We start from the raw sequence: 15,453 nt of genomic DNA, 5'->3' as shown, positions 1-15,453 counted from the left end.
ACTTCACCATAAAGGAGCTGGTTTGGGCACCACTCCTGGGTGCCTCCAGGGCAGTCTGAGTGCAGCTGGAGTGTTGGGTTGGTCCTCCTGTCCTGCAGCACTCTGTAATCCTCAGGTGGGTAAGGTACTCTGTGTTCTCACCGGGTATGAGTGTCATGGGCTGTTTATTGTTCTAGTTTCATGGTGCTTTTTTCAGTAAACTCTCCATATCCCAACCAACAGAGGCTCTGTCTCTTTCTCCTCTGGGAGTGAGCCAGTGGTGTGTGGTGCTGAGACACTGTTTGGGGCTGAACCACCACAAGCATTTACAGCACTCTCTCCTCTTTTTATTTATTTTCTATCATGTCCTTTAATGCCTCTTGCTGAGGCACCACAGGTCAGCTGAGGCTTCTACACTCACACATTAACCACTGACACATCGGAGCTTCACTTCCAGCAGACCCTGGCAAAACCCTCTGTGGTTTTACAAAGACACACCTCAAGAACTTTTCCAACCAGAGCTGATCTGCTCCTTCTGATCTTGTGATGTTCTGAATGAGGGGATAACCACAACAGGGGTAGAACCAACACATCGTCCTGTTTTGTGACCAATCCAGCACTGGTGACACATGATAATTTATTCATTGCTGCCCAGTGCTTGCACAGCATCAAGGCCCTTCCTGATTCACATGCTGCTGCACTAGAAATTAAGCTCAGGGAGCACTGGTTGTTGTGAGGGAGGACTGCCAGGGCAGCTGGTGCCAACTGCCCAAAAGAATCTCCCATGCATGATGACATCATCAGTGAGCAGGGTTAAACCTCAACACCCGCACATCAAGGGAATTCAGACATGACTGGTGGAGCAGCAGTGTCAAGGAGGAGGCTTTGGGCGTTCTGAGGGATGCCACAGCAGCCAGGGCTGCTACACAGGAACCTGGCCATGAGCACATTGGGCAGCACTGGGAGCAGTACGGCCACCCAGGCAAAGGCACTCACTGTCAGTTTGACTCAGCACTGGTGTGGACACCAGCAGAGAGTCCAGCAGTGGGAGGTCCCCAGCTCAGGACGAGTGTGGAGGAACAGTTACGAGGTTGAAAGAAATTCTGCTAAGATAGGGTTAGGGGTCTTGTGTGGAGAGGCTGAGAGATCTGGGCTTCTTTAGCCTGGGGAAGGGGAGTCTGAGCAGAGTATAGGGGTAGCTCCAGAGAGCTTGAAATTTCCTTTTCAAATGAATGGCAATTAAAACTAGAGGTGCAGATGGGTTATGAGCATGGAGAAATGCCATTCTGAGGGTAGTGCTGTGGTGCTTGGAGTTACTTGGAGGAAGTGTGGATGAGCTGGTTGCTTGGTTTATCTGGGATCAGCTGGTGAGGAGGGGGAGACAGCAGTACAGGCAGGGACATGGTGAGGTGAGAACAAGGTGGGGAAAAGGGTTGGGAACCTGCAGAGAAACCGGCACAGGTGTGGGGCAGTGTCACATGGGCTGTGGTGCAGAAGGTCAGGGGTGTTGGCCAGGCTGAAAGGGCCTGATAGAAATGAGATCTTTGCCCCCTTGGCTGTGGCTGATGTCCCTGCAGAGGCCTCAGAAGAGACACATTGTCCTCATGGCCATGGAACATAATTGCCTCCTTGAACTCAACCTAGGGAGGCATCCCTGTGTCATACCCCTTTCCTTCCCTTGGCATCACACTCCCCACATCCCAAGGAAGAGCCCTGAGACACAGGTGAGGGTCAGGATCTCCCTGCCCAGGGGCTAGGGATAAGCACTTGGCATTTCTGCTTCATCAGACCAAGCCAGGGTGTCCTCAGCATCAGAGCTGCCTGCGCTTTGCCTGGGTTTGTCCTCATGGCCTCCAGTTGTGAGGTGTAAGACGTTCATGGGGAGTTTTTGTCAGTAATACCTCACTGTCGGGCCCATGAACGCTTCAGGGTTCTTTGGGCATTGAGTCTGACTGGCATTTTGAGAGGTTTCTTCAGTGTCCTCTTAGTATCTGAGGTCTGTGGACTCAGAAGCAAATATACAATAGGGCTCATGGAAGTACAGAAAGCCTTAAAAAGCATATCTCTTCAAGTCCTTTTCATTAAAAAAATCCAGACTTCTACAAATAATTGGATTTCAGTTAGGTATTTAATGATGAACAGTTCAAAGGAATATTACAATGGAGGATATTTTCCCTTCACGACTATTTCCTGTCATGGCTCAGTTGATAGAAGCAGTGACAGCCACATTATGCAATGGGTGTCAGTCTCCTAAGGAGATCTGGACAGGCAGGAAAAGCAGTCTCTTGAGATCCAACACTGCATGGAGAACCTTGCTCTTCCCCAAGCCCAGAAGTTCCCTCACTGCCCTCCTAGGACTCCCAAAACTCTTCCTGGCATCATCTGTGCTCACAGGCAGGGACAGATTTCTCTGACAACAAACAGCAGTTCAACATGACACAGTTTAATACCCATGAAATCTCTCTCCTCAGCTGCTGCTACGGCCAAGCAGCGTGTGCAGGGGGTCAGCTTTCAGAGGAGATTCTCTCCCAGAACAGTTTCAATCAGATACACAGAAAGGTCACTTATCAACACACTGACTTGCTGACAGAGCAGTTCATTAGACTTCTGAAAGATGGGACATCTCAGAGTCTCAAAGAAGTAACTGGAGACTGAGCAGCATCTGAATGACCAAAGAGCAATCTGAGGTGGAATTCAGTGAGGATATATCCCTCTAGTCTGCTGAAAAGCTGTCCTTAGGCATGGCTGCATCATCAGGAGAGGTGGAAACACCTGCATGGTGTGGGAGGTGAAAGAGACAAACTAGTGTTGAAATGAGCAGTTCATTGCTGTTTAGAACATCCAGTCATCAGTTTACACAAGGCATCCTTCAGCTCCTGGTTCCTCATGCTGTAGATGAGGGGGTTCACTGCTGGTGGAAAAACTGAGTAAAGAAATGACAATACCAGGTCAAGATAGAAGGAGAAGAGGAAGGAAGGCTTCAGGTTGGCAAACACACCAGTGCTTAGAAACAGGGAGATCACAGCCAGGTGAGGGAGGCAGGTGGAAAAGGCTTTGTGCCGTCCCTGCTGCGAGGGGATCCTCAGCACAGCCCTGAAGATCTGCACATAGGACACCACAATGAACACAAAACAGCCAAAAAATAAGCAGACACTGACCACAACGAGTGCAGTTTCCCTGAGGTAGGCATCTGAGCAGGAGAGCTTGAGGATCTGGGGGATTTCACAGAAGAACTGGTCAACAGCATGGCCATGGCAGAGGGGCAGGGAAAATGTATTGATTGTGTGCAGCACAGCATTGAGAAACCCACTGGCCCAGGCAGCTGCTGCCATGTGGACACAAGCTCTGCTGCCCAGGAGGGTCCCGTAGTGCAGGGGGTGGCAGATGGCAACGTAGCGGTCATAGGCCATGACAGTCAGAAGAAAGTACTCTGTTGAGATCAAAAATACAAAGAAAAAGAGTTGAGCCACACATCCTGTGTAGGAAATGGCCCTGGTGTCCCACAAGGAATTGGCCATGGCTTTGGGAACAGTGGTGGAGATGCAGCCAAAGTCCAGGACAGAGAGGTTGAGGAGGAAGAAGTACATGGGGGTGTGGAGGTGGTGGTCACAGGCTATGGTGATGATGAGGAGCCCATTGCCCAGAACAGCAGCCAGGTAGATGCCCAGGAAGAGGCAGAAGTGCAGGAGCTGCAGCTCCCATGTGTCTGCAAAGGGCAGGAGGAGGAACTGGCTGATGGAGCTGCTGCTGTTGGACATCTGCTGCCATCAAGTGGGGAGAGCTGTGAGAGTTGGAAAATGCAATGAAACGTTAGGGAACACTTCTATGAGGACAACCTCCTCCAATTCACATTGACTCTCTGTATTCAGGAAGCGTTTTGTCAGGTCCCTTTTGGGAGGTCTGCTTTGTGCTGCCTTGAACGTGCCACTGCTGGGATGAGGGTCAGCTCTGGCCTCTCTAGAACTCATTCCTGCCTGAGTTCTGTAGAATATCAGTGTCTGCGCTGCAGGCGATATGAGGGAGTTCCCAAATCCTCCCTTGCCAGGGCATTTCTGGAAGCAGTTCCTTCTTTCTCCTTCCCTGAAAATGTCTCTGATACCTGGAGCTGTCCCTGCAGCTGCTTCTCTTTGCCCATGTCACCTCCTGCTCTGTGCTCACAGACCTCATCCAACCTGTCCTGTGCTCAGCTCTGCTCTGCAGACCCCTCCTGCAATCAGGGCACTGCCCTGGGAACCTGTGTGTGCAGGGCTCAGGAGATGCTCTGATGTGGACATTCTTGAGGGGAGAAATTAGTTCTGATACACCACAGTCAGCACAGCCCACAGGAGAGGAAAAGTCAAAGCAAAGACTCTGCCTGGCAGGAAAATGCTTCCTTGATGTTGTTCTTCAAATTCCCTTTGAAATTTCTCAAGGATCAGCTGGAGCTGGGAACAAACCTGACCCAGGCAGCACTGTCTTACTGCAGAATGACCTCACACTGCTCTTCCCTTGGTCACTCCTTCAATGCACAGGTCCTTCTCTATCAGTGTGGAAAGCCAACAAGGCTGGCTGAGTGCTGACCCTGGCAGCAACAGTCTCTGCCCCAGCACACAGACCCCGGGTCACAAGGACCCTGCTCTCAAGGACAGCCCTGGGCACCCATCAACCATGCCCAGGAGAAGACAGCTGTCCTGCCCTGTCCCTCTGATGGGGCACAAGGGCATCCCTTCCAGGCAGCACTTCCTGGTCCTAGAGACAACCTGTCCTCCTGACAGACCCCACACACTGCCCCATGTCCCAGCTTTAGGAGATCCCTCCAGGAACAGAACCTGCATTGCCCTGCACCCACACACATACCAGGCAGAGTGCTGTGGAGATTTCTCCTCCAGTGAGCTCTCAGCATCCATCAGCTCTCTCAGCCTCACAGGTCTCCCCTCGGTGCCTCCAGGCAGTGTCCCCAGCCCTGTGTGCTTGGCAGAGGAGCTGCTCCTGGCCAGAGCTGTCTCTTTTCAGGAGCTGCTGGGTTGCCATGAGCTCTCTCCATCCCAGGAGCCCAGCCCAGCTCACAGCAGAGGAGCAGGTGAAGCTGTCACGTACTCTATCCCCTCTGGACTCCTTCGTGGTGTCTCTGGAGCTCAAAGGAACTAACTTGGAAAGATACTGAAGTCCTTTGTAATGTTCCCTCCCTTGTCTGGGGAGCAATCCTTCTGTCCATCAGAGTCCTTTCTCCTGACCAAACTAGAGTTGGGCAGGAGAATCACCTTGCCTTGTCTCCCTATGAGACACGACCCACAGGAAGGGACAAGGAAGGGTCTCTTTCCCCCTGTGAATGGAAGGGAGTCAGTCGAGTAATTCCAGACCCTTCATCCTTGCTTTGCAGCCCTGGGGCTGGAAGGACTTGCTGCTCTGACCTATGGCTGCCACAAACCCATTGGAGTTTCAATTCCTCTTGCCCCAGTTCTGGTGGCACAAATAGGCACCTTCTGTATGGGAGCTGCTGGTCACAGCTCCCTTAGGAATGGAGGCAAGTTGTAATTTACTCTTCTCCATGAGAGTGAGCCTCATCAGATGGAAAGTGGGTGTCACCCACATTTGCTCGTACCCAAAACTATCGCCGTTCACGGCGTGGCGACCTGGTTCAGGAACGGCGCCGGTGCCACACTCTGGCTGCTCGGTCCATCAGCTCACAGACACCAATGTGGGGGACGGCAAATGGCGTTTATTAGAGAGGGGCGCGGGGCTTTATACCCCAGGGATCGGATGTCACTTCCGTCCGCCTACCTCACCGGCTACCTACTATTGGTTACCTAAGGAGAGGGGGAGGGTCCTACCTTTCCGTACAGCCCGAAATCTTCTGACCGCCAGGCCCCATCTACCGACATTTCCCCCCTCCCTGTGCTCACTAAAACTACTTATAGTGCAAAGTGCAAGAGTGACACACAATACTGATATATAAAAAGGTGATAGCTTATAACAGTGTTGGACTACAGTAGTGACAATATATAATAGTGATAATACATAATAGTGATAATAATGGTGATAATATGTTAGTGATAATATATAATAGTGATAAGTTATAATGTTGATAGCTTATAATATTGATAGCTTATAATAGTGATAGCATAAGGCACATTGAGTGACTGATAAGTCAGAGGTAGCTTAGACAGTAGGGTATACTAGGGACATCCACAGAGGTAGTGCTCAGTGGTTACTTTCTTAAAGCATCTGTCTGTTTTCTACAAAGAGAATGTTAACCCTCTCTAGACGACTCTTGACGAATGCTGTGAGCTTGTTCAGTATGCAGGGTCCAAAAATCAGTGCTATTATGATCATTACAGCTGGTCCCAACAAGGTAGATATTAAGGTGGTTAGCCATGGCGAGTAACTAAACCATGATCCCAACCATCCTTACTGGGCCTCTCTTTCCTTTTTTCTCTGAGCTAACCTTTCTCTCAGTTGAGCCATCGAATCCCTGACTAACCCAGTGTGGTCAGCATAAAAGCAGCATTCCTCTTTCAAGGCGGCACAAAGGCCTCCTTGCTGCATGAACAGGAGGTCTAAACCCCGTCTGTTCTGCAAGACAACCTCTGAGAGTGAAGAGACAGATTGTTCTAGAAGGGTCATAGATTGCTCGAGTCTTTGCAGATCTTCGTCGATGGCAGTTTGTAGTCGAGCCAGGTCTTGGTGATGGTTCAGCATAGCGGTCGCTCCCGTAGCTGTGCCAGCTCTTCCCAGGCCGAGCAGTGTTGCTACTGTCAGTGCTGTCAGTATTTCTCTCTTTTGGATCCTGTTGTCTACATCTCCCCAGTAATTGCTCATTTCTTCATCTGAATGATATAGGACCCTGGGAACAATCAAAACTTGTACACAAAGGTCAGTTGATGAGTTAAAACGCTTAATGGACACACAGGGGGTCAGACCTGTCTGATGACAGATCCACATCTCTGATGCGGATGGAATTGCCCATTTATGGGTTCTATCGATCGCAACGGTTTCTGCACAGACCGCGCTGTTCCAGCTCGCTAAGGTGGCATTACCAAAGCACATGCCTTGGCCTCTAACCTGGTCCAAAGTGATTCCTCTCCGTGGTGTATCCCACCTGCACTGAGTCAGGTTATCTTTCGATGAGTAGCTAAAAGGAGTGTTGAGGGCAACACCCTCATAGTAAGGGGGATAAGCATCATAACACAGCCAACATGCATCAGTAAGATTGGGGTTGGATTGATTCAGTGATTGAAAGTAGCATCTAACACACCTAAGAATGATTTGCCAGCCGAAGGGTGAGAGTCTGGGATCGAATTCCCTAAGGGAACCTTTCGTTCGGCTGGTAGGGGACTGGTTGGGACAGAAGTAGGAACTGGCAAGTTGTCTTTTCCTTGTTGGTTATTGCTTTTGATCCCGACATTGGGACCGATTGCTGAGGTGGTTCTCAGCTCCTGTCTTCTAATAAAAATTAGTCCCTTGCTACTAATGCCACCTTCCCAGTACCTAAAGCCCCAGGTTTTGCCATTAGTCCATCCCCAGTCATTCTCATTTGTCACATTTAGCATAAAATATCTACATAACTCTCCCTCCTTTGGTCTTTTTATGCTCAGAGCCCTCCAAGATCTCTCCACTATTAGTTTTCTGTACCTAACGCAATTGTAAGGTCCGAGTTGAATTCTGAGGTACCTGTCTGGTCCTGCTGCTGGTGTCCAGTCAGAGGCTATGGTCTCGCATCCCCAAGTAGGACAATAGTATTGACTAGGGGAGTTGCACTGAGGTCTGCCAGGATTAAAGCTGGGACATACATAGTACCTTGCATCCCACAGACAAGGGTCCACTGGGACTAAGCTACAGAGATGCACTTTAAAGCGAGGAGGGCCTGAGGTGACGATTTTCTGGATTTTTCCCCATGCATCCCTGTGCCCAGCAGCCCTCAGGCACTCTCCCTGCCCATGGTGGCCATGCACAGGGCACAGCTGCCTGGCATCCTTGACATCTCCTTGGCCACCCTTGGCTCCTAAGGACAAACCTGGTGCTGGACACCTGGTGCTTTTCCTCGGGTGCGAGTTGGCTGATTTTAGCAGCCAGAGCCTGGATGAAAGCCAAGGGGTAAACTGAGTCATAGGTTGGGGTGGGTGGATCCAACAGACCGCATTTGAAACCAGGCAGGCTTTGAAATGCAAGTGAGGAGGATCTCCTAGGATGTTGGGGGCTTCCATCCACTTCCCGTCCCCATCTTTCCACTCAGGGGTCTGGGTATCAGGAGAGAAACTGCTCTGATTACTAAAGACAGGACAGAAAGGCATCAAGTACCTCAGACCTTTCCACATCCTCAATCACAATGGATCCCCCCCAACCAATCAAGGTGGGAGATTCTCCTTTTCATTAATGTTTTAATGATTTTATAGTAATATTTTAAAAATATTATTAATAATATAATCATTTTAAATATTATAATATTTTCATTATTATAATATTTAAAATATTATTAATAACATTACAATTTTTAAATATAATATTTTTAAATATTATAATATTTTTAAAACATCATTAATAACATTATAATTTAAAATACTATTTTTTGAATATTATAATATTTAAAAATATTATAACTAATATTATAATTTTAAAATACCTTAATATTTTTGAATATTATAATATTTTTAAAATATTATTAATGATATTATATTTTAAATATTGTAATATTTTTAAATATAATATTTTTGAATATTATAATTTTTATTATTTATATTATAATTTTATTATTTATTATTTATATTATAATTTTAAATATCATAATATTATAATATTGTAATATTATAATTTTAAATATTATAATGTTATTAATAATGTTATAATTTTTATATATTATAATATTTTTATTATTATAATATTTAAAAACATTATTACTAATGCTAATGCATTAATAACCAATGCTAATGTATCGATAACAAAAGGAGGGCCAGGGAGAATCTCTGCCCACAGCTGGGAGCCACACAGAGCTCTGGAGGTCGCACCTGAGCGGTGCTGACAAATCCCCTCTGCTCTGTATCCTGCACTTTGCTTGGGACTGGCTCTAATTCCTTACAAAAGAAGGATCAGCATGTGGAAAGCAGTTAAATCTATTCCAGCTGCTGTGGCACTTGGATCCATACACACAGTCAGTACATTGCTAAGGCAAGGCAGGGGGATGCAAATTACTCCCAGGAAGCCATTTCCATTAACTCCTCCCAGACAGAGCATGCTCAGGGACACTCAGGGGGTCTTCTGGTGGTCTTCAGGGATGAAGGCTGGATGTCTTCTTCTCTCTTTGCAGTTTTCTCCATAGTTTCTCAATCACAGGTACAGCCATATCCTACTGAAATCCAAACCAAATCTACTCTCAAAACACTCAAATTCTTTCTATTCTCAAAACAAGCAAATTCTTCTTATATTAAAGTTGTATTAATTGTCTCTTAAGCTGAATCTATATCAATTGACTCAGCATTATTGTATCTCATTGAATCAATGGGGACATGTCAGTGGTAGATGCTGTGACATCACCTTTGCCTGAGGGGTGGATGGGCCAGGAGTGTGCACATTGCTTGTGTGTGACATTGTGATTTCAGTGGTGCTGGAGTCGCTGTGATGCCAAGAGAAGGCACATGGCTTGTGGGCGCCCTTCTGATGTCATCAAAAGCAGAGTTGGGCCTCACCCAAATATGGCTTTTAGGAAGAACCATCATCCCCAGAAGCCTGCACACAGCACCCACCCCTGTGGGACACAGGGACTGGTGAGTGAGGTCACCATCCCTTGAACTGAGGAGCAGAGAGCGGTGGCAGCAGGAGGGTGTGAGGTCACATGGCCGAGGGCAGCCCGTGGCCATGGGCTGGGTGCAGAGCAGCCCTGTGCATCAGAGGGGCATCCCAGGGCTCAGGAGCTGCAGTGGGGCTGGAGCAGTGGGGCTGGGGCTGTCTCAGGGCACTGCAGGGATGTGCCTGGGCACGGTGCCAGCAGGAAACCACAGGCTGCTGCCCGGGGGGAGCAGGGCGAGCGCTGCGAGGTCACGTGGGCTGTGGTTTGTGCACCTGCAGGCTCCAGCTCCCGCTCTGCCCGGGGGGAATAACGGCCCCTGGGTGACACGCTGAGAGCCAGGGACACGGCTGAGCCCCTGGGCCGCGTGTCTGCTGCCAGGGCAGGGACATGGCCCAGCCCGGGCTCCTGCCAGGGACCCGCCGTGGGGCTCTGCGGGGAGGAAGGGGCCAGCCAGCACTCCTGGGCTGGAGCTCTGCCCCTGGCCAAGGGCTTGTCCCAGCTGCTGCTCCCAGCACAGCGGGGCTGGAGCAGGAGCAGGGGCTGTTTCCCTTCCAGCCTGACACAGACCCGCAGCAGTCCCAGCTCCGTGGCTCCCACGGCTTGGCGGTGCCTGGACCTTCTTGGCCTTGGGTTCTTGGATGAGCCCAGCAGAGGAGATGCTCATTGCTCCCAGTGCCCCCAGCAGGGACCAGAGCGGGGACAGACCCATTTCTCCTCCACACCCAGCTTGTCCCATGACCATCCCCTGCCCCAGTGAGCGTGACATGCGCAGCGGGACCTCTGTGTCCCTCATATATGGTCATGAAGGGAGCTGGAGGAGTTCATTGGAGGGCTGGGCTGTGTCGGAGGGGAGATACCTCCCGATAACGACTAAAAAGGGGCTGCTGCTTTGATTGGCTCCTCATGCAGCTGGGTCTGCATCTAAGAGATATATTACCCTTTCATCACTGTCGTCTCTGTGGGTCCCCAGGAGCTGTGACAGGGAGTGTGGTGCTGTAAGGCTGTTCCAGTAGGACAGGAGGCTGAAGCTGGGGATGGAGGGACTCCTGTCCCCTCGGGTGCTGTGGCTGCTGCTCTGGGTTCAGCTGTGCAGAGGTAAGTACAGCATCCTTGTCCATAGACAGGGTCAACGAGCACCAGTGTGAACATTGGTGTATCTCTGGGAAAGGGGCATCTTTGGAGAATTCACTGAGATAAGGGGCAGGTGTTGCTTGAGTCAACTGAACTTGTTTCTTTCCTTGTTCCTCTCTGGGTGTAGAGGGAGCTGTGGGTCTGGGGGCATGGGGCTGTGCAGGGGGGTCTGGGCATGTGGGGAGATGGTGCCTTGTGAAGATCCAGGAAATGTGTTTGGGTCAGTCTAGGCAGGGAATGGTTGAGATGGGAGGAGGTGCTGCTGGCTGTTGGGTGGTGAATAACCCATCAAGGTTAGAACTGGCCCCCTCCATCCCTTTGCAGCCCATGGGGAGAAATGTGAGCCTGACACTGGCCTGAGGACAGCATGGAAGGGTACATCATGCACACTGGTTCCTGGGAAGGAGGAACCTCCAGACCTGTGGTCTAGTGTTCAGTGCTCTCCTGAAGGTTCCCATGTTTGTGCTTGCAGGGGCTGCAGAGGTGAGGCTGGAAAATGGTGGTGGACGCTGTGCTGGAAGAGTGGAGGTGAAACAACAGGGACAGTGGGAGACTGTGTGCGATGACAACTGGGACATGAAAGATGCTGCAGTGGTTTGCAGGCAACTGGGCTGTGGGGATGCTGTTCAAGCTCATAGAATTGCACACTTTGGGTCAGGATCTGGCCCCATTTTGAAGTACGGTTTTCTGTGTCGTGGCACCGAGTCTGCCCTGTCTGAGTGCCAAAAACAGTCTCAAGGATACTGTGATCACTCTGAGGATGCTGGAGTGACATGTTCAGGTAAGGGTGCAGCTCATTCCCCTCTTTAGTGGCCAGGATGGGGGAAGGGACCTGGCTATTCCCTCAGGGCAATAAGTGGATACTGGAGAAGGGCCCCATGTGGCCATTCACACTGCTGAGCTGGGATTGTCATTCCTGGTCCTCAGGGAAAGCCCAGCAGGAGCCTGAAACATCCTGACCCCTGCTGTGGCTCAGCCCACCCTCTGTGGGTGCCTAAAGCAGGGAGATGGGTGCTGTGCACACCTGCGGTTCGCTCTTGCCCTGCATGAGGACCCCTCCCTGGGTGGGTGCTGGAGCCGGGGGCTGGTGCAGACAGTGGCTGTGGGTACACCCACACTGCAGAACCCTCTGGGACTGGGGGGCATTTCTGGTGGCTCCAAGGGGTTCCTGGGCCTGGGCCTGAGCTCGGTGGTGCAGAGCAGGCTGCCACAGCCAACAGCACCTGGGCCCATCACCTTGGGTCCATCATCAATGGGTCCTTCAGGGGTTGGGGTCCATGCCCAGCAGTCCAGGGTCTCCAGAAGAGCAGCAGTTTATCTGAGCAGTGCCTGTGGCTGTGGTTGTGGGAGAACAGCCAGCCCCCAGTGCTCTGCTGATTTCTGGAGAGCAGGGAGGGGATCTGGTGTGTTTGTGCCATCAGCACCCTCTGGGAGCTGCTGGGATGGTTGAGACTCTTTGCCTGTAGCCAGCTGAGAGATGGGGTGAGACATGCTCAGGACGTTGCCAGAGGGCTCTGGGAACTCACAGGGGTCTTTGCTTGCTCCAGGGTTTGTGCGGCTGGTTGGAGGGGGCAACCCCTGCTCAGGACGAGTGGAGATCCATGATGAGAACCAGTGGAAAACTGTCTGTGACTCAGACTTTGGTCCCAAAGCCGCTGCCGTGGTCTGTGAAGAGCTGCAGTGTGGGGTAGCCCTGTCCATCCCTGGGGCAGCTCCTTTTGGAGAAGGTGTTGGTTCCATCTGGGACAGAGAGCTGCAGTGTTTGGGGAATGAATCCTTTCTGGCCTTCTGCCCCACAGGGTCCCACAAGGACCCACCCTGCACCCACGCCAACGATGCCAGTGTCATCTGCACAAGTAAGGACTCAGGGTGGGGTCCTGAGTGATGTGGATGAGCTGGGGGGAGGGAGCAGGATGGGGAAAGGACACACAACTGGGTTTGAAGGCAGGAGGGGTGATGTGGTTTTCTGCAGCCCTAAGAGAATGCAGAAGGAGGAGGAGGGAAGGCTGTCCATCTGGACAGTCCTACAGCTGCCATATGTGAAGAGCACCAATGCCCCTTTTCTCCTCTTCCTCTGTCCCCAGAGTACACAGGGTTCAGGCTGGTGAATGGCAGCACAGCTTGTGATGGGCGGGTGGAGGTCCAGGTGCTGGGGACCTGGGGCACCCTCTGTGACTCCCACTGGGACCTCTTGGACGCCCACGTTCTCTGTCGCCACCTCGGCTGCGGGTTTGCTGAGGCCCTTCCTGGAGGAGGGCGTTTTGGGAGAGGCACCGGCCCCACCTGGAGAGAGTCATTCCACTGTGATGGGACAGAAGCCCAGCTGGGACAGTGCCCAGTGACTGCCCTGGGAGCCTCCCCATGCTCCCACGACAGGGACGCTGCTGTCATTTGCTCAGGTGAGTGCTGGGAAAACAGCCTCTTACCCCCATTTACCCTGGGGTGTGACATGGCCACCCAAAGCAAGGGACCCCATGGTGGGCGCAGGGTGAGCTTCTCCCTGGAGAAACCCTCCCTTCACCTGGAGTGATCTGGAGAGCTTGATCTGCTCGAACTGAACGCTCTGAGGTGGGAGAGCTGACACTGAACAGGGTCAGACATCTCTGCCCTCCTGGGGCACCTTGAGCCACCAGCAGCCTTGGGGTCAAACCAGCTCCCAGTCCCTGATCCCCAGGGGTGCAGAGGGGCAGAGATGTGTGGGGTGTCCCATGTATCAGCAGTGCCAGGGCTCAGGATGAGCAAGGCTTCTCCTGGTGCTGTCCATCCCCAGGCCATCCCACCATCTGCTGCTCCCTCCTGCAGGAGCTGCCCCATCTGCCTCAGCAGGGACATGTTGGGTGTCTGTGCCCCACCAAGAGCAAAGAGAGTCTCTTGCCCAGCAGGGCTCAGTCCCTGGGAAACCAACCATGAGAAAAGCTGCCCCCAAAGCTCAATGTACAGTGCTTGGGGCAGGCAATAGGTCTCAAGGGCTCCATCAGGCTTCCAGAGCCTGGAGAGGCAGTGCAGGTCTCTGGGCTCTCTGGTGCTGCTGAGGCTGGGCCATGGCTGCTCTCCCCAGGCTCAGACAGCTCCGGGGCCCTGCGGCTGGTGGGTGGAGGCAGCCGGTGTGACGGGCGAGTGGAGATCTTCCAGCGCGGGACCTGGGGCCGAGTCCTGGATGACCAGTGGGACGTGCAGGAGGCCAGCGTGGTGTGCCGGCAGCTGCGGTGTGGAGAGGCAGAGAGAGCCTACAACCCCCCAAAGCCTGAGAGAGGGACGGGTCCTGTGGGGCTGCGAGGGGTGCGGTGCGCAGGGCATGAGTCCAACCTGACCCTCTGCAACACCTCCCTGCCCGAGAGCGCGCTGGCAGCTGGGATTGCCGAGGACGTGGGGGTCGTTTGCCGGGGTGAGTGGCACTGCAGGGACCCCCGGGCTGTGGGCTGGGTGGGCACCATCCCCTGACAGCAGCTGGGCTTCTTCCTGCTGCAGGGAGCCGTCGGGTGCGGCTGGTGAACGGGCCCGGGCGCTGTGCAGGCAGAGTGGAGATCTACTACCGGGGCAGCTGGGGGAGCGTCTGCGATGACGGCTGGGACCTGCCCGACGCCGCCGTCGTCTGCCAGCAGCTGGGCTGCGGAGGGGCGGTGGAGGCTGTTGGCTCTGCTGCCTTCGGGGAAGGCGCCGGGCAGGTCTGGCTGGGCAGCGTGAGCTGCTCGGGGGCCGAAGCTGCTCTCTGGGACTGCCCGGCACGGCCCTGGGGGCAGCCCGACTGCGGGCACAAAGAGGACGCCGGAGTCGTCTGCTCAGGTCTGTGCTGGGAGCTGTGCTGGGAGCCCAGGGACAGGGGAGGTGGGGACAAGGGGAGAGCCGGCAATGGCCGAGGCTGTCCCTGGGTGCTGCTGAGCCCCTGCCCAAGCCCCTCGTGGGGACACCCACACACAGGTCCTCTCTGTCCCACATGGCGTCTCTGGGGAGTTTTCCCCAAGGGTTAGCGGGGAGGAGAGGGTTGTCTGTCTGTCAGGGGCTGCCAGGGCGACTGTCTGGCCATGCATTTTCCTTGTCTGGGGGCTTCAGGGGCACCCCTGATCCTACATCCCTGCACCATCCTGTTCCTTTGGTGTCTCTCCTCACAGAGTTTGTGGCCCTGAGGCTGGAGAAGAACGGCAGCTGCTCCGGGCGCCTGCAGGTTTTCTATAACGGGACCTGGGGCAGCGTTTGCTCCAACTCAATGACTCTCCAAACGGTGTCTCTGGCGTGCAAGGAGCTGGGCTGTGGGGAGGCATTACCCTTGGACCCATTCCCCACTTATGGAACGCTGCGTGGCCCTGCCTGGGTGGATCGTGTGGAGTGTGGGAGGAGTGACACCTCCTTCTGGCAGTGTCCCTCCGCTCCCTGGCACCCACAGTCCTGCACTGACCTGCGTGATGAGACCCACATCACCTGCCAGGGTAACTCTGAGCCACCTGGGCACCAGCATCACCAGATTCTGCTCCCTTCTGGGCACTGCCAGACACAGACAGAGCCCACAGGGGCTTTTCCTTTCCATGCCAGACCCTTCTGCTGCTGGTGGTGGCACAAAGGAGCCTTCAGCTTTCAGACCCCACACA

General features: G+C 52.8%; 1 protein-coding gene across 1 annotated transcript in view; it reads left to right on the top strand.

The window, feature by feature from the left end:
- Positions 1-12,359: 12,359 nt before the first annotated feature.
- The window catches only part of LOC311203116 (scavenger receptor cysteine-rich type 1 protein M130-like), a gene marked incomplete at both ends in the record, with an annotated part of 343,740 nt that continues 340,646 nt past the window's right edge, over positions 12,360-15,453 (top strand). The window contains one exon of the mRNA XM_084277751.1: positions 12,360-12,726. Within this exon, the coding sequence (XP_084133877.1) occupies positions 12,360-12,726 (367 nt within the window). The remainder of the gene's footprint in view (positions 12,727-15,453) is intronic.

This window comes from Gallinula chloropus, assembly GCF_964237585.1.
Source record: "Gallinula chloropus genome assembly, chromosome: 35".
In the NCBI taxonomy this organism is placed as follows: Eukaryota; Metazoa; Chordata; class Aves; order Gruiformes; family Rallidae; genus Gallinula; species Gallinula chloropus.
This window is presented reverse-complemented; position numbering and strand designations above follow the sequence as displayed.